This window comes from Schistocerca americana, chromosome 5 (genome assembly GCF_021461395.2).
Source record: "Schistocerca americana isolate TAMUIC-IGC-003095 chromosome 5, iqSchAmer2.1, whole genome shotgun sequence".
Taxonomy (NCBI): Eukaryota; Metazoa; Arthropoda; class Insecta; order Orthoptera; family Acrididae; genus Schistocerca; species Schistocerca americana.
The window spans coordinates 359,026,555-359,045,931 of NC_060123.1; the positions used below are offsets into that span (position 1 = coordinate 359,026,555).

A 19,377-nucleotide genomic window follows, 5' to 3' on the forward strand; every position below is an offset into this window, starting at 1 on the left:
GAAAGGAATGTATCAACTTTAAGTGAATTAATTTCATTTCTGGACCAAGATGTCAAGGAAAACAATGCCATGTGCAAGATGGAAGAGGTTTAAAAATAAAATTTCCTTCATTTTATTTTAGTATCTTTATGAAATAGCTCTTATGTCACTTGATATCAGTTTATATGTAAAATGTTATTAATGTCTCTCATTATTGCTTGCACATTTTCTTTCATTTCAGTGAAGTTGTCTTTTCAATGTACAGTGTTAGAATGAGGATATCTCTCCATATTTTTGCACCAAAGCTGTCTTTTAACTCTTTAAACTGAAAAATGCATTTAACAGTGAATTTCCACATATACATTGCAGCTTTCGCCTGTTTACAGTTTTGACTTGCAGATCAACCATAAATATGTTAGGAACAATTTTTCAAGGAATACACATGGTTCTTATTTACCAATTCCCTGTAGGATCAAATGTTGGTGATATGTGTGGGTGGTACTTTCATTTTATTCTTTACCAATGAATAAAATGAGTTAAGATATTATTCTTTGCATGTATGATTGCCACCAGATGTATAAAAATTTCTGCAAAAAATCAAGTTGAGTTTCAGCTGTCCACGCCCCCCCCCCCCCCGCCCCCCCCCCCCCACGATGAATCTCAAGTTTGTCAAATTTGACATTTTTTCCCCCCGATGGAGTCATGTTAGCAAGAAATATTAAGTGTGATGCCAGATGCTTTCCATTATCGTTACCAGGACTAAAGAATTGCACTGCCAAGATGAGATCTGTACTGTTTCCCTATATGAAGTTATGCTTTTTAAAAAAAAATCTCGAATTTAAAGCACAGTACAAAAAAAGTGGGTTTTTCAACATTTTTCATAAAACGTTTGAATGATTTATCGTACTTTTTATACGTTATATCATCTTAGTGGCCTGACATGAAAGTACTGAGGTCTGTAGGTCAACTCATTACTACATACTAGATCTCTGAAAGTAACAAAATTGATGCTTGACTGCTGACCAGGTACATACTCTTGAGCCTTTGAACCTGTATTTATCAAAAGTGGTTAGAATTATGACAGTACTATACGCCAGTTTTACTATTAAGACATGAGGTTATACATGTACCAAATGTGACTAAATTCTGAAATGATCACTTTAGCATTGACTGCAAGATTGCATGGAATGACCCATAAGGAATAAAATTGGTATAGCATGAACTGTTGCTGACAGTGTAAGATAGCATGATGCTACCCTCACCACTTTGATGTTGTTTATTTTCATCACCTCATTCGATTGCCGTTGGTGCAGGGACTCTGAAAAACATCTGCTATGTAATCCTGGGAAAAACACTGTTGACAGATGTCATCATAATGTGAGCAACTGCCTCGCATGTATAGAAGAGCAATGGGCACATTCTGCAGTTTGCATACGTTTAGTCAAAGCCAGGAGGATAACTGTTATGACACTATATTTCATTTCTGTCCAGTCAGAAGGGGGCCATTCCACTGCCGTATGGAAGGCAAGACATGTTTCCATTGTCAAGATCACAAGGGCTAGGTTGTGCCACACTTGATTATTGAGATAATTCCAATATTTCAAAGTCTGTGGAAATGGTACCTTGACCTGATTGAGAATTCGCAAATACACTAGCAGTATACAAAACTTTGACTAAAGAAGGAGGCTACAGCTGTATTTTCTGAGCATGCACTTCACTGCCTGGTGCTAATCATTCTGTGATGAATAACTGTCTGATGTTGCCTTACAGTGTTGAAAGAACTTTAAAATGAGCAGACACCACGTACATTTTTGTAGTAAAATGTTTCCCTAAAAGTGAGTGATTAGTGATGGAGGGCAGCACTGGTGGATCAGCTAAAGGGACAGTTTTGCACAAGATAATGTAGTAGTAGGTTTGTACATAACAGAATGGCCCCACTGTTATGTGGGGCAATTAATATCACCTGCCTGAAAATGAGGTGCCGAAGGCTTTTGTTACAGAACTTTTTAACTTCACTGTACATCTGGAAAGCTAGGATTGCCAGATCTCTAAGCATCTGTAGAAGCTCTTGCTGTTGCCATCAGGGTTGACACAGTCAGCAAAATGGCTTGACAAATCCTATTCTAACAAGGAGTTGGTTGCAGTTCCCTAAAGTACTTGTTGCCACTGCTATAAGTCTACATCTTCAGTGACACAGATTTTATTAAATAATTCACACAATGTAATAGTTTCCATCTCTTCTGGAAGTATGCAAAACAAAAGACTTTTGAAGGTGGATATCTCTTGTTTGGTACAGTATTTTAGAAGTTTGTGGAATGACTCTCATGTTAATCAGGAGAACACTGTACATAGGGTCAACTGGGAAGCAGTCGAGCAAGAACCACACTCTCAGTGCTTCCATATATCATTGGTTCGTTTGCTGGAAGCACAGTGGTCAGTTGAGGTGTGTGCAAAATCAGTACTACAGCAGACAGATAGGCAATACTGTGGGCTAGGCAAATGTTGATGGCAGGTAACAACAAAGTCCAAATCACAGTTCCAGAGAAAATCATATTGTGCAGGGATATAATCAATAGGTACACTGTAGAGCTTGCTGTTAACATCAACTGATTGACAAGTGGGGCTGCGGCAGTTAACAGGAGCCCTGAAACCTGTCACAAGTGTTTTGTCACAGGATTTGGCACCAGCAGATGTATCCTTCTGCACTGCACATGGTGACATCAGTGAATGTATGCATAATTATGTTGAGTGATCCATCGATATGTCCAGTGGAATTACACTCTGAATAAGAGTGATGAAATTAAAGGTTTATGTGTTTTTTGTAAACCTGTTAATAGAACCTCTTATGACTGCTCACTGTATTTGATGAGTATGCTACACATTATACATGATCAGATCTGGAGTTAGAATAGCTTACCAAAATAAGCTTGAATAATGATTTTCTTCTGTTAGGATGGGGAAAAATTCATTTTGATTAAATCAGCATTCTGCTCTTTGTATTTCATTTTGTAGCGGTTTTTCAGAGGTTATTGTAAATTACATCCTCTCTCTTCTTTTACTTTATCAAGGTCTTAAATATATTTTGAGACTCTCCTACAATTAAGTTAACTGATTGACAGCATACATAATCTTGGTCACGAAGCTTTGGTAAAGTGTAGTGGGATGAACCTGTCTTCTAGAGGCTTGAAATTTGGGTTCGTCACCATGCGGCCCTCTCCTTTCTATTGAGATAGAGTTATTAGCTTGAAAAGAAGATATCATTTATTTTCTAATGTTTATTTCCAGAAGCCATTATACTGTTCACATCTAGTGAGTTCTTCTACATCTCGACTCTTGTAGAGTGAATTGCAGATAACCTAACAAAAGGTAAAGGAATCTTTCTTGAGGTACATAGCCACAAACTGATGGTTATCCTGTATGACAGTGAGAAGTGTTTGCTCTTTGGTTTGAAGGAAATAATTTTTATTGACATCCTTCTCATTTAATTACATGACTAAATCACTTTGGCAGCAACCCCCCCCCCCCCCCCCCCGCCCCCAAAAAAAAAGAACCCTCTGTTGGTAACAAGACAACAATGAAAAGTTGATGCTCTCTTGTGACATGGGCTGATTGTCTTCCCTTTGCTCAGGCAATCACACTCATCACTAATGCCATTTTTTAAGAGCAGGAGAAATTCAACTATTCCATATAGCAGTTTACTGGCAGAGGTCCTTAGTTGTTAGCCACCAAAAATCTGGTTTTGATTTTCTAAAATTTTATTATTATTATTATTTTTGTAACATACATTTTCAGTGTCAACATCTCAACTGCTTGAAAATAGCTGTAAATACACTGTTACTAAAATAGTATTTTACTTTGCATTGTCTCCAGCTGCCACACAGGGTGATGGTATGGCTGTTCTGTCCTCACTTCGGTCATTTGACAGAGAACTGCAGAAGCAGTACATCATACCAATTATTATAAAGGATTCAGGGAATCCTCCAATGTCTGGCACTAGCACACTAACAATAACTATAGGAGACATTAATGATAACATGATGCTGCCTGGAAGTAAAGATATATATGTCTACAACTTCATGGTAAGCTCTCAGATTCTTTTTAGTACAGTAGTTTTTTAAATCAATTTCTGGATTTCTGTTATTAAACTTTTAATTCTTTTCTCATTATTATTCTCACCATATAGTGGAGATGCTGAGTTGCAGATAGACACAACAAAAAGGTTTTCACACTTAAAGCTTTCAGGGAATAGTCTTTGTCAACAATAGACACACACACACACACACACACACACACACACACACACACACATGGAAATGCAAACGCGTGTGTGTGTCTTTATGTGTGTCTATTGTTGACAAAGACCATAGCCGAAAGCTTTAAGTGTGAAAATCTTTTTGTAGTGCCTATCTGCGACTCAGCATCTATGCTATGTGGTGAGTAGCAACTTTTCTTCTCATAATATTGTTACATTCTGTCCTGGATTTTCCATTGGTAATTCTTTTCTCACGTACACCATTCCCAGTCACACGTATTCGAGGTGATGTGACTTCATCCTTAGAGACTTGCTTGTGTATGAGAAGAATTATATGTTTTATTATAGCAACTCCAGTTACATAGAGCATATTTATTGAATAGTCAAATAATTGTAAGTGGTAGAAAGAACCTATAAGTTAAATTAACAGCAGACAAATTGTTGTGAAAAAAGTAGCCTCTCACTATTTCTGTGTCACTGACTTTTAAGAAACAACAACTGATGTCAGACAAGCCATCTTGAACTGTGAAACAAACAAATGAAAGAAACAGTGGCTGGTGTGTGTGCACGTGTGTATGTGTATGTGTGTGTGTGTGTGTGTCACAAGAATATGGGACACATGTCACAATGTTGGGAGGCACAGAGACAGATAGCACAGACAGCCAGATACAACTTCCTTAATCTTGTGTCTATTCATGTTATCTTAGCTGCCAATCCTAATTTACATATTCAAGAGATCCTTCCCTGAATTCTACAACCATTTCATTATCTCCAGTCATCTCTCTCATCTGCTCCCCTTCTTTCCACTCACTTTTCACCCTTCTCATGCGCCCCCCCCCCCCCCCCCTGCACCATTATGTGACTGTCTTTTCCACTACCCCCTGCCTCTTCTCCCCTTCTTTACCTTTTTCCATGCGCTCTCTAACACACTTTGTCCCCCCCCCCTATTTTTCCGCACCTGTCTCACTCACTGTTTTTCTTTTGCTCTGTCTTCTTTCTCTTGCTGTCTCTTTTACTTTCTCCCTTCTTCTCTCGTTAGCACTTTTCTCTCTCCTGGACCGCCTTCTACCACACCTTTCCATTCCATCCCCTCTGGCTCTCTTTACCAGACTACTCTCGTCTCCCTGATCCAATTTTTCTTACCCCACCCATTCTTTCCAGCCTACTTCCCTCATCCACTTTTGATCACTTACTGTTTATTTCTCCCTCTCCGTCCCACTCTTTCTTTCACTCTTTTGCTCTGACTCTCATCACATTCATCACCACCCTCTCTCTCATTACCAGATTACTCTCTGTTCCATTACCTGACCTTTCTTCCCCTACCCACTGTCCCCAGCCCTCTTTCCCCACACTTTCTTGCTTACTTCACCCCCCCTCCTGCCCTCCTCCAATTCTCTTATCCTCCCACTCACTATCTCACTCTCATCCTTCAGTGTCTCTCCAGACTCTCTCTCTGCCAAACACTCACTCTCCATCCTTTCTCTGCCTTCCCACTCTGTCCCCCCTTCCCACTCACTCCCTCACCACACTCTCTCCCCACTTCTCTATTCCCTCCATTCGCTTTCCTCCACTCCCTGATGCCCCTTCTTTCCCCTCTTTTCGACTCCCCTCTCTCTTCTTACCCCTTCCCCCTCCCCTTTTCCGTTCCCAACTGTCCTCCTCTTCCCCCTCCCCTACTCTCCCCATCCATCTTCTCACTCTCTTCCCCTACTCTCCCTTCCCCCACTCTCCCAGCTCCCTCTCCACCTCACCCTCTCCTTTCTCCCTACCATCGTTCCTCTTTCTCCCTGCCCCCTCCTTCATTTTCCTCACCTTCATCCCTTATTTGTCTTCCTCTTCTATTTTGCCAACTCCTTTCCCTCTCTCTCTCCCCCCCCCCCCCCTCTCTCTTTCTCTCTCTCTCTCTCTCTCTCTCTCTCTCTCTCTCTCTCTCTCTCTCTCCCCCCTATCCATCACTCCCCTATCCCTCTCCTTCTCCTCTCTCTGCATCCCCTCTCACCCCAACCCTGTTCCTTTCCCTCTTTTTTACCCATTCTCTACTTCCCGTCTCCCTCCTCTACTTCTCTCACCCCCTCTCTCTTCTGCCCATCTGTCTTCTCCCCTATCATTTCACATTCCTCTATCTTTTCTTTCCTCACTCTCCTCACCTCTCCTCCCCCTCTCCCTCCTCCCCTTCCCTCTCCTCTCCCTCCTTCCACCCACTCCTCTTCCCTCTCTCCCCTCTCCCTCGCCCTCCTCCCCCACTCTCTCCTTGTCTGTTACCCATCCATCTTCTCCTCTTACTTTCTGTCCCATCTCTGTACTGTTATCTCTTTTCCTCTTTCTCTCGCCTTTCCTGTTTCACTATCCACATTTCCAAATTTATCCTGTAACAATGTGTTTGATTTACCTATTTTACCCATTGAAGTTTTTTTTTTGCCTCATTGACCTTAGTTGAACTTTGAATGTGTCATATGTAATCTTATCCTCCCACACATTACCATTAAAGTTCTCATTCTTTGCACAAATTTTGAAAACTTCGAGGGGAGTAAGATTACAAAAGTAGAACTTATTTAGTTATCTTGATAATCTCGTTGTTGCTGGCTCAAAATCTTGTTGTGTCTAGGAGTACATTCCTGCTACTGAAAATTTTGATTTGACGTTGTGGGTTCTTGAATTTCCACATTAAGAAAATGAATAATTAAATTATTGGTGACAAACTTGTAAAAACGTCTACTTCCATCTGAGGCATGCCCACAACTACTTACATTTTGCCATACTCACAGTATTCCAAAGTGTTTACAAAGCAAAAGAGTTTACAAACTTTTTCAGCAGGAGAAAAACCTTTACCAAATTATATCATTATTTCATAAATAAATCCATAAACAAATTTAATAATTAGCATTAGATTGCACAATTAATAATATGAATTTTAAGTATGCCAGAAATTTTGCAATTTCAAATATTCTTAAGCGGAGAATAATTTAACTGTTTGTACATATTGATTGTAACACATTAATTTCTCTTTTATACATTTTAGCCTGAAATATAGTACATTGTATACAGATTCATATGAATTCTTTTAGTGAAACAGCTGAGATAATTTTAACCTATGGAAGAATCGATAGTATGCATGGTATCGGTTATCTCTATATCAGAAAAAGGTGATGTTAGAGGAAGATGATTCTGCTGCAGCACACTGCACTTCATTGCTGTGTTTATTTTAGAGGCTAACTCTGTACATGTTACATGTGAGCTCTCTTCAAGGTTTTGTGTTTAAGTACAGGTTCATCAACATATACGGTTTGTTTGAAATATTTGCCACAGAGTAAAACTTTTAAAGCAGTACATTGAATACATCATTTCATTTGACTGCTTCCCACACTGTATCATACATAAGTGGCCATCAGAGCACCAACGTGCCAGTGATATTATCTCCTTTGCTAATGTAACAGCCTTAATGTAGCACTGCCACAGATGTCACTCCCCAGCAGAACATACACTCCTGGAAATTGAAATAAGAACACCGTGAATTCATTGTCCCAGGAAGGGGAAACTTTATTGACACATTCCTGGGGTCAGATACATCACATGATCACACTGACAGAACCACAGGCACATAGACACAGGCAACAGAGCATGCACAATGTCGGCACTAGTACAGTGTATATCCACCTTTCACAGCAATGCAGGCTGCTATTCTCCCATGGACACGTTCGTAGAGATGCTGGATGTAGTCCTGTGGAACGGCTTGCCATGCCATTTCCACCTGGCGCCTCAGTTGGACCAGCGTTCGTGCTGGACGTGCAGACCGCGTGAGACGACGCTTCATCCAGTCCCAAACATGCTCAATGGGGGACAGATCGGGAGATCTTGCTGGCCAGGGTAGTTGACGTACACCTTCTAGAGCACGTTGGGTGGCACGGGATACATGCGGACGTGCATTGTCCTGTTGGAACAGCAAGTTCCCTTGCCGGTCTAGGAATGGTAGAACGATGGGTTCGATGACGGTTTGGATGTACCGTGCACTATTCAGTGTCCCCTCGACGATCACCAGTGGTGTACGTGCAGTGTAGGAGATCGCTCCCCACACCATGATGCCGGGTGTTGGCCCTGTGTGCCTCGGTCGTATGCAGTCCTGATTGTGGCGCTCACCTGCACGTCGCCAAACACGCATACGACCATCATTGGCACCAAGGCAGAAGCGACTCTCATCGCTGAAGACGACACGTCTCCATTCGTCCCTCCATTCACGCCTGTCGCGACACCACTGGAGGCGGGCTGCACGATGTTGGGGCGTGAGCGGAAGACGGCCTAACGGTGTGCGGGACCGTAGCCCAGCTTCATGGAGACGGTTGCGAATGGTCCTCGCCGATACCCCAGGAGCAACAGTGTCCCTAATTTGCTGGGAAGTGGCGGTGCGGTCCCCTACGGCACTGCGTAGGATCCTACGGTCTTGGCGTGCATCCGTGCGTCGCTGCGGTCCGGTCCCAGGTCGACGGGCACGTGCACCTTCCGCCGACCACTGGCGACAACATCGATGTACTGTGGAGACCTCACGCCCCACGTGTTGAGCAATTCGGCGGTACGTCCACCCGGCCTCCCGCATGCCCACTATACGCCCTCGCTCAAAGTCCGTCAACTGCACATACGGTTCACGTCCACGCTGTCGCGGCATGCTACCAGTGTTAAAGACTGCGATGGAGCTCCGTATGCCACGGCAAACTGGCTGACACTGACGGCGGCGGTGCACAAATGCTGCGCAGCTAGCGCCATTCGACGGCCAACACCGCGGTTCCTGGTGTGTCCGCTGTGCCGTGCGTGTGATCATTGCTTGTACAGCCCTCTCGCAGTGTCCGGAGCAAGTATGGTGGGTCTGACACACCGGTGTCAATGTGTTCTTTTTTCCATTTCCAGGAGTGTATTTTTAAATACGTATATCCAAATCCTTGAAAACGTCTAACTGCAGATTATAATATTAAACTGCAATGAAAACAGTATGGGAAGGACTGCTATTCACTACATAGAGGGGCCGTTGAGTCACAGATAGGAACATTGAATAACAGTGCTAGAAGTATGTCAGTTTTTGAACAAAGTCCTTCATCAGAAGTGGAAAACTCACATGATGACTCATACACACATGACCTCTATCTCTGAGCACTAAAGCCTGACTGCAGCTGCATCTGATGTGAGCAGCAATCTAGCTGGGGTAGGTAGTGGAGCTACAAAGGAGGCATGGTGTGGGTAGGGAGAGGGATACCAGAGTAGGCTTGGTGACAGGTGCTAGTGCTGCATGTGTGAGCATGCAGGGATGAGTCGGGGACAGGATAGGCCTGCTGGATACAGCATCAGGAAGTAATGCTGGGGAGAAGGGAGATGAGAGAAGTAAAGAAGAGAGAAGGACTGTGTAGATGTGTTGGCAGGATAGAAGATGTGTAGCACTGGAGTGGGAACAGAGAAGTGACCAGGTAGCTGGAAGATATGATCTCATGAAGGTTGAGGCCAGGAAGGATTACCGAAATGAAGAATATGTCACACAGAGAGTTCCCATCAGTGAAATTCAGAATACCTGATGCTGATGAGAAGAATCCAGATGGTGCATACTGTGAAGAAATCATAAATGTGAAGCACATCATATTGGGTGACATGGTCTGCAACGGGATTGTCCAAATGTTCCTTGGTCACAGTTTGGCATTAGGCATTCAGCAAACAACTTGTTAGTTGCAATGCCCATGTAGAATGCAACACAGTGGTTGCATGTAGCAAAACGGTAGCAGCAAATTTAGTAGATCATGTGACTGCTTACACAGATAGCTGTACCTTTCACAGGTAAGAAGAAGCCTGTGAGAGGACTGTAGTAATTGGTAGTAGGAGGATGTAGGGCACAGGTCTTGTATTGAGGTCTGTAGCAGAATATGAGTCAGGAGGCAAAGGGTTTGGAGACTGGGTGGAGAGGGACAGACAAGAATATTGCATAGGTTGTGTGGGTGCAAAATACCACTGTGGGAGGGGTGGAAGGATAGTGGGGGCAATAAACTGTCATGAAGTATTGGTAATAGTCAAGACATTACAATCTGTCTCCCCAGTTCTCATTTCTCTGCTAGTCACTGTCTTTCAATATTTACTCATTTCCTCTTCTTTCTCTGCCTCTATTTCCCTCTCCTTTTATCTGTGTGCATTTTTCCCTTCATTTTCTGTTTATTAAATTGTTTTCTTCAGTTTAAAACCCTCCTGTTGCTATTATGGTTTTTAAGCCTTTAAAGCACTGTTCGGCTAATGGTATAGACAACCATTCCTCCAATCAGCTCTTTCAACAATTGAATACATACTGGTAACAAATAAAACAATAGGATCTTACAGATATACTCTGCTTGGAAAAATTGGGCTTTTCAAGTCACTATCTGTAGTTGTGGTTCACAATTTTTGGTACATTTTGCTAGGTACGCTGATCTTTTCCACCCTCTTTCACGTGGGTGGTGAATAGTTGTGTAACATGGCAAATCTTAGATTTTTTGCTATGATGGTAATTATATAGTGAGTTTTGCTAGTTTTGTTGTAATCTTCACTGCAAAGACTGCAACTCTACATACTAGTCTGCCCTGTACAAGCCCCTTCATGTGTGTGTGTGTGTGTGTGTGTGTGTGTGTGTGTGTGTGTGTAACTACTTCAACCTACTGTAACCAAGCTTTGGTCTCTATTTACAATGTTTTTCCCCTGCGGGTCTGGCCCGAGGTATCCCTGCCTGTCGTAAGAGGCGACTAAAAGGAGTCTCACACTTTTCGGCCCTATAAGTTCAGGTACCATTTTATGGTTTGACCTGCCACTTTCCAAATTCTACAGAATTGTGGGCCTTATGGGGAAGGATGCCTTACATGGTGCATGAGGTATCCATAGTGCCCTTAGATTCGATCTCCTGAACCTCTTGTTGCGGCTTTGCATCTCCACCTGCAATTCAACTATTTGTGCAAGGACACTTTGAGGGGTATGTCATCTTCTTCCATTGTCTCCTGTCTTCTTTCGCCCTCATGTCAGTATTGGATTTCTCAGTGCCCAGTATCAAGCATGGTAGCCAGTCCGTTATGGTGGGGCCATCATGTACCCATTTGGTAGTAGCTCCCTGACAAAACAGGGATCGCACTGCTGATGCCAAGGAGTAGGTGCCTGTCTTCCTGGGGCACCAGAACTCCCAGCAATGGCCATCACGCCAGGTGGCCTTTGCTGCGGCTGGGTGGCGACCATGCAGAGAGCCCATGATTGGAGTGGGTGGCATCAGGGCGGATGACCCACAATGAAGCAGACTAAGTCATCTCTTGTTGGTGACCATACAGTGCCAGAATTCTCTAAGAAGGGCAAGATTGAGTACAATGCTGACAGATATGACCGTAAATCATTTCCCTCCCTTGCTTCACCATGGGAGGAACGTAGGTCTACAGAAAGAAGAGAGCCATATTCACCTCGGTATTTAGTCTGTAGCAGAATGGGTGAGGACTCCTTTCTACCTATGAAGCCTCAATTTTTTATTGAACATCTTGAGGACAAGTTTGAGGAAGTGACAGTGCTGTCCAAGATGAGTAGCTGTGCAGTCTTGATTCAGACAGCATCCCCAGCCCAATCCCAGGCTTAACCCGCTTGTGACTATCTGGGTGGTATTCCTGTTTCCGTCACTCCCTGTAAACACCTCAACATGGTCCAGGAGATTAATTTCCATTGCGACCTCTTCTTGCAGTCTGATAACGAGCTCCGCGCCAATCTAGAATGTCGGGGTGTTCATTTTATCTGGCGTGTTTACAGGGGACCCAAAGACAACAGAGTTGCTACTGGTGCCTTCACCTTGGCCTTTGAGGCTGATTCATTGCCTGAAAAGGCCAAGGTGATGGTTTACCGCTATGACATTAAACCATACATCCCTCCCCCTATGTGGTGCTTTAAGCGCTGGAAATTCAGGCACATGTCTTCCCACTGCACTTCCAATGCCACACGTCGAGACTCAGATATACACTGCATCCAGATACTCCCTGTGCACCTCCTCCCACTTGTATCAGCTTGCCAGACTGCACCATTCTCCAAAAGGAGTGGAAAATCATGGAGTACAAGACCTTGGACCAGTAGACTTACCAAGAGGCTAAACGTAAATTTGAACAATTACACCATGTTCGGTAGACGTCCATATACGCTGCAGTTACATTACCATCACTGTCACTTGTACCACACTCTGTGCTATGAACAGTGGGCACTCTGGGCCTCTGGAATACATCTGCCCCTTTGGTGATAGGGGGAAAATCTCCTTCTGTTGCTCCCAAAGTACCTACTTCAGAAGCAAGGCCCCTTCCCCCCTCCCCCAAATGCAGGGGACGTTGGTCCCCTCCCCTCAGCTGGAGAAACAACAGCCTCATCTGGTTTCTCTCATGCAAAAGGGATCCCTTGGGACCCTCTCTCCCATTGTCTCCACTAATGCCACAGCAGACACTCGCCAGTGGCTAAAGGAGCGAAAAGCTGCTGGACGAAGAGCTTCACGATCTTTCTCCGTGCCTGAAGCTACTTCAGAGAAGTCCTCCCAGCAAGCCCCTAAAGAAAAGTGAGAGGGCAAGCAAACAAAGAAGTCTACTAAGAAAAAGGACCATCCAGTGGCACCAACATCGCCATTCCATACCAGTTTTGCACCTGCAGATGAGGTGGAGATCTGTGTTTCCTGAAGACCCGGCTCTCACTGATGCCTCATTCACAATAGGAATGGATACAAATACTCAGTCAGTGGCAGCAGGTGACCATGAGGCACAATCTGCCTCCTTGCATGCTTCATGTGTTCCCAGCCTCACTGTAATGTCATCCTCCTGTTGAATTGCTGCAGTTTTTCCCACCACCTGGCTGAGCTACGGCAACTGTTCTTTCTGCATTGCCCTCCAGGAAACCAGCTTCCCGGCAATGCGGACCCCTGCCCTTTGTGGCTATAGGGGATATTACAAGAACCGTAGTGACTATAATAGAGTGTCAGGTGGAGTTTGTGTCTATGTCCTGAACTCAGTATGCAGTGAACCTGTGCCCCTTCAAACCCTTCTTGAAACTGTGGCTGTCAGGATAAGGATGACGCAGGAAATAACTGTCTGCAACATATATCTTCCTCCAGATGGTGCAGTACCCCTGAATGCAGTGGCTGCACTGATTCATGAACTCCCTAAACCTTTCCTACTTTTGGGAGATTTTAACGCCCTTGTAGGGTGGCACTGCACTTACTGGCTGACGTAGAGATGTTGAAACTTTCCTGTCTCAACTCGACCTCTGCCTCTTAAATACTGGGGCCCCCACACATTTCATTGTGGCTCATGGCACTTACTTGGCCATTGATTTATCTCTGTGCAGCCCAGGACTTCTCCCATATGTCCACTGGAGAACCCACGGTGACTTGTGTGGTAGTGACCACTTTCCCATCTTCCTGTCACTCCCCCAGTGCCATTCCTCCAGACGTCTACCAAGATGGGCTTTAAATAAGGCAAACTGGGAATCTTTCATCTCTGGTGTCACCGTTGAATCTCCCTCATATGGTACCATCGATGTGGTAGTGCAGGTCACTAGAACAATCGTTTCTGCGGCAGAAAACATTATCCCCTGTTCTTTATGGTACCCCCAGTGAAAGCCATTACCTAGGTGATCGCTGGAAATCACTGAGGCTATTAAAGAGCATTGGCGAGCTCTACAGCGACGTAAGCAGCACCCTTCCCTAGAGCACCTAATAGCTTTTAAGCGGCTCCGTGCCCATGTTCACCAGCTTATAAAAAGACGGAAACAGGCCTGTTGGGAGTGGTACATATCGACCATTGGGTGCCATATGTCACCTTCCCAAGTCTGGATGAAGATCAAATGAATTTGTAGGTACCAGACCCCCACAGGTGTTACTGGCATTAACACCAATGGCGTCTTATCTACTGACGCAAACGCAATTGCTGAGCACTTTGCTGAGCATTATACTTGAGCCTCCAAGTCAGAGAATCATCCCACAGCATTTCGCACCCTCAAACGGCAGATGGAAAGGAAAGCCCTCTCGTTCACTGAACATCGCAGTGAACCTTATAATGCTCCATTTACAGAGTGGGAGCTCCTCAGTGTCCTTGCACATTGCCCTGACACAGCTCCTGGGCCAGCTTCTGTCTTTCCATCGCAATGGCGGGAGAGCACGCATCATTCCAGTGTTCAAACCTGGTAAGAACCTGCTTGATATGGATAGCTACTGGCCCATCAGCCTCACCAACGTTCTTTGTAAGGTATTAGAATGTGTGTAAGTCAGCAGTTGTGTTGGGTCCTGGAGTCACATGGCCTACTGGCTCCATGCCAGGGGGGTATCCACAAGGGATGCTCTACCATTGATAATCTAGTTTCCTTCAAGTCTGCCATCTGCACAGCCTTTTCTAGACGCCAACACCTGGTTGTCATCTTTTTTGATTTATGAAAAGCTTAGAACATGACCTGGTGACATCATATTCTTGCCACATTATATGAGTGCGGTCTCCAGGGCCTGCTCCCGATTTTTATCCAATATTTCCTATCGCTCCGTACTTTCCTTGTCATAGTTGGTGTCTCCCATTGTTCCCTCCATATCTAGGAGAGTGGGGTCCTGCAGGGCTCTGTATTGAGTATATCTCCATTTTTAGTGGCCATTAACGGTCTAGCAGCAGCAGCTGTCGGTCTCACCTTCTCTGTATGCAGACAACTTCTGCATTTCATACTGCTCCTCCAGTACTGGTGTTGCTGAGCAGCGCCTGCAGGGAGCCATCCACAAGTCACAGCCATGGGCTCTAGCCCACGGCTTGCAGTTTCCAGCTGCGAAGCCGTATGTCATGCACTTCTGTCGGTGTCGAACTGTTCATCCGGAACCAGAACTTTACCTTAATGACGATCCACTCACTGTAGTGGAAACATATTGATTCTTAGGACTGGTTTTCGATGTCCAGTTGACATGGCTTCCTCATCTTTGTCAGCTGAAGCAAAAGTGCTGGCAGCACCTCAGTGCCCTCCACTGCCTGAGCAATGCCAACTGGGGTGCAGATCGCTCTACACTGCTGCAGCTCTTCAGAGCCCTTTTCCAAAAACACCTTGCCTATGGGAGTCTGGTTTATGGTTCGGTGGTGCCTTCAGTATTGAATTTACTTGACACAGTGCACCACTGTGGCGTCCGACTGGCAACAGGTGCTTTTAGAAAGAGTCCAGAGACCAGTGTCCTGGTGGAGGCCGGAGTTCCTCCATTGGAGGTTAGGCGTGCACAACTGCTTGCCAGTTACATTGCGCACATTCATAGCTCTCCTGAGCATCTGAATTACTGTCTCCTTTTCCCATCCACAGCAGTTAATCTCCCGCATCGGAGGCCCAGGTCAGGGCTTAAGATCGCAGTTTGCATCCGATATCTTCTGTCTGTAGTGGAGTCCTTGCCTTTACCACCTGTATTTGATGTCCATTCACGTACACCTCCATGGTGAACACCTAGACCGAATCTTTGCCTGGACCTTTCACGTGGTCCTAAGCACTCAGTTGAACCTGCAGCTCTCTGCAATCATTTCCTGTTGATTCTTGACATTTTCTGGGACCATGAAGTGATTTACACTGATGGCTCGATGGCTGATGGTCACATTGGCTTCATGCATGTTCATGGAGAACATATTGAACAGCACTCCTTGCCAGATGGCTGCAGTATTTTCACTGCAGAGCTGGCGGCCATTTCTTGTGCTCTTGAGCACATTCGCTCATGCCCTGGCGAGTCGATTCTTTTCTGTACTGATTCCTTGAGCAGCCTACAAGCTATTTACAAGTGCTACCCCTGCCATCCTTTGGTAGCGACCATCCATGGTAGTGACCATCCATGGTAGCAACTTTTTGGGGTGGACATTTTAATGTGTTGCAGAATGGCTGGCTCATCCTCTTTTATTATTGTGATCAGTCAGCCCAGACCATCTGCTCTATGCTTTTAATACCTTCTTCTAAGTAGAAGCCTTGCTTGCATCAGGATAGAGGGACTGATGACCCTGTAGTTTGGTCCCTTTGTACCCCAGACCAAACAACTAATCTTTACAATGCTTACCCTCCATACTTTCTTCTGTTACTAAACGGATGATTTCAGGATGTGTTCTGTGAACTGATCACTTCTCTTAGTTAAATTGTCCCACAAATTTCTTTTCTCCTGAGTTTGATTCAATACTTCATCATTTACTGCTAACAAAGACTTCTTCATTTGTTATTCAGTATACCCATCTAACCTTTTCAAAAGCATCTATCCTCTTCTTGTTTGAGTTATTTATCACCCACATTTTGCTTGTGTACAAGGCTGCTGTTGTGGTCTTCAGTCCGAGTATTGGTTTGATGCCTCTCTCCACGTTATTCTATACTGTAAGGGCTGCTCTCTTAATAATTACACATTTGAACTTGCTTACTGTATTCATCTATACCTCCCCTACAATTTTTACCACCTCTCTCCCCCTTCTCCCCCCCCCCCCCTCTCTCTCTCTGTCTGTCTGTCTCTCTCTCTCTCTCTCTCTCTCTCTCTCTCTCTCTCTCTCTCTCTCTCTCACACACACACACACACACACACACACACACACAAAACAACACATATTTTCCTTGATAACCAAACTGACTATTCCTTAATGCCTTTGGGATCTCCTATCTACCAGCCACTTCCTTTAGTCAAGTTGGGCCACAAATTTCTTCTCTCCCGAATTTGATTCACTAACTCTTCATTAATTTTTCAATCTAGCTTTGTAATCTTAAGCATGTTTCTGTATCACTTCATTTTGAAAGCTACACTTCTCCTCCTGGCTGAACTGAATATCATCCATGCTTTACCTTTGCACAAGGTTGCACTCCAGACATAATTTCAGAAAATACTTCCTAAATTTGAAATTTATTTTAGGTGTTAACAAATTTCTGTTTTTCATACATGCTTTTCTTCCTGTTGCCTGACTACTTTTTATATCCTCTCTATGTTGGCATCATCAATTATTTTGTTGTCCAAATAGCTAAACTCCTTTACTACTTTTAATGTCTCATTTGCTGATCTAATTCCCTCAGCATCACTTGATTTAATTCAACTACATTCCATTACCCTGATTTTACTTTTGTTGATGTTCAGCTTATAATCTCATTTCAAGTGACTTATGATTCATTCATTTCATAACATACATATGTTAATATTTGATTAGAGTGCAGGAGATGCATCAAAATATGGTTAATACAATTTCACTAACATAAAACTATAGTTAATAAGATGTAGTAGTATTGAAACATTAATGTAAATTTTTTTAGAAGAGATATCTTTACATACCAAAACAATTGATAATTACATCCTGCTCAAATATTCAGTTCATCTTTTGTGAACTCCCTCCTCAGGGGATACCGCCTAAATGTAGCACTGTTCATGTGGGCGAGCAGGTTTGTGTGCTCTGGATCTGAAGGGCTATGGTGGCGGTACCTCTGCTACCAGAAGGGTCACCCAAGCTGGACAGGCCAAAGGGGAGGAGCCAGACAAAGTGTGTTCCACAACAGCCTATCACTCCCCCTTTCCTTTCCCTAACCTGTCCTCACCATGTCCTTTCCCTGTCATTTCCTGTGATATGTTTAAGACCTCAGCAGCAGCGACAGTGAAGAAAGAGTCTTTCAGAATGGTGAAGCTGATGGAAGAGGCACCTGTTCTTGTTGGGTACAAAAAGAGTACAAGTAGTGACTGTACTCCAGAGGTGTGGCTACAGACAGCATCTGACTCATAGTGTGTGGCTGATTTTAGGCTGGGCATCCTTCTGCCTATGTGGAAAGTAACGGGAAACTACCGCATTACATTCCCAAGCAGTACATGGTATGTCTGTCCATGTGAAAAATTTCAGAGTTAAAGCTTCCCCTCATTTGGATCTCCAGGAGGGGAACACATTGAGAGTAGACATATTTGAAAGGAAGAAAGGGGCAGTGAATGAAGGAAAGATAAGGATTGGAACATGGAATGTGAGGACACTACTGCAAGAAGGAAAGCTAGAGAATGCAAAACAGGAGATGAAAAGCAACAGATTAGATGCCCTCGGTTTGTGTGAAATGAGATGGGGAAAGAATGGTGTGATATAAAGTGGAGATTATAAGCTCTTTTATTCAGGGGAAATCAAGAGTGGTGAAAATGGAGTAGGAATGTTGTTAGGACAAAAGCTGAAAAATGAGTTAAAGAAGGTTCAATATATTGACGGAAGACTGATGATGAAATGACTGAAGGGTATTTCAAAAGATTTGGTGTTAATACAGGTAATATGCCAATCAGCCAGCATAGAGATGAGGAAGTGGAAGAATATTATGAGAAAATACAAGAACTCATCGAGAAAGAAAACAGAAGTACCTGCATTATCATCTTGGGGGACTGGAATGGAAGTGTTGGGTGAAGGAAGAGATGAAGATACAGTAGGAAAATTTGGGTTAGGAATAAGGAATGAGAGAGGTGAATGACTAATTAGTTTCTGTAAAGAAAATTCATTAGCAGTGGGTAATACATTGTTTGAACACCACAAAAGGAGACATTACACATGGATGTCAAATTTGAATATGGAAAGATATCAGTTGGACTACAACCTGATACAAAAAAGGTTTAGGAACTTTTTGAAGAATGTCAAAGCTTTATCCAGGAGCAGATATAAATTCAAGCCACAACCTAGTAGTGGGAGAAATACAAGTGAAGTTGAAAAAAGCCTGGAGAAGTAAAGCAAAAGAAAGACTAAACATAGACAGACTCAAAGGGGTAGGAAAGGCATCATATTTGGAAAACAGATTTATGGAAAAATGGGAAAGAGGTAGTGTTCATGAAAGCGTTAATGACAAATGGATAAAAATCAGCAAAGGACTCATGGACTCTGCCAAATTAGTACTAGGATTTAGAGTATCCCAAAGTGCCAGGAAATAATGGATAACAGAAAACATGTTGAAAAAGATGGAATAGTGGAGAAAGTGGAAAAATGTAGAATGTGGAGAAGTCAAAAAGAGGTACAGGAAACTGAATAATGAATTAAGAAGAGAAACTGAAGAAGCAAGGGGAAAATGGATGAAACAGAAATGCAACGAAACAGAGTGGAGAAAGAGGGAAAGTAGGAAATGATGTATAGACTGGCTAGTGAGATAGTTTTTGAATGTAAAAGAAAGAGGAATAACATGGAAATATA

The 19,377-nt window shown here is 43.6% G+C and overlaps 1 protein-coding gene across 1 annotated transcript in view; it reads left to right on the plus strand.

Annotated features, from left to right (window-relative positions):
- Nucleotides 1-19,377, plus strand: part of LOC124616382 (neural-cadherin-like) — a 312,303-nt gene that overhangs the window by 78,346 nt on the left and 214,580 nt on the right. Inside the window, exon 8 of the mRNA XM_047144688.1 lies at nt 3,850-4,058. Coding sequence (XP_047000644.1) covers nt 3,850-4,058 — 209 coding nt within the window. The remainder of the gene's footprint in view (nt 1-3,849; nt 4,059-19,377) is intronic.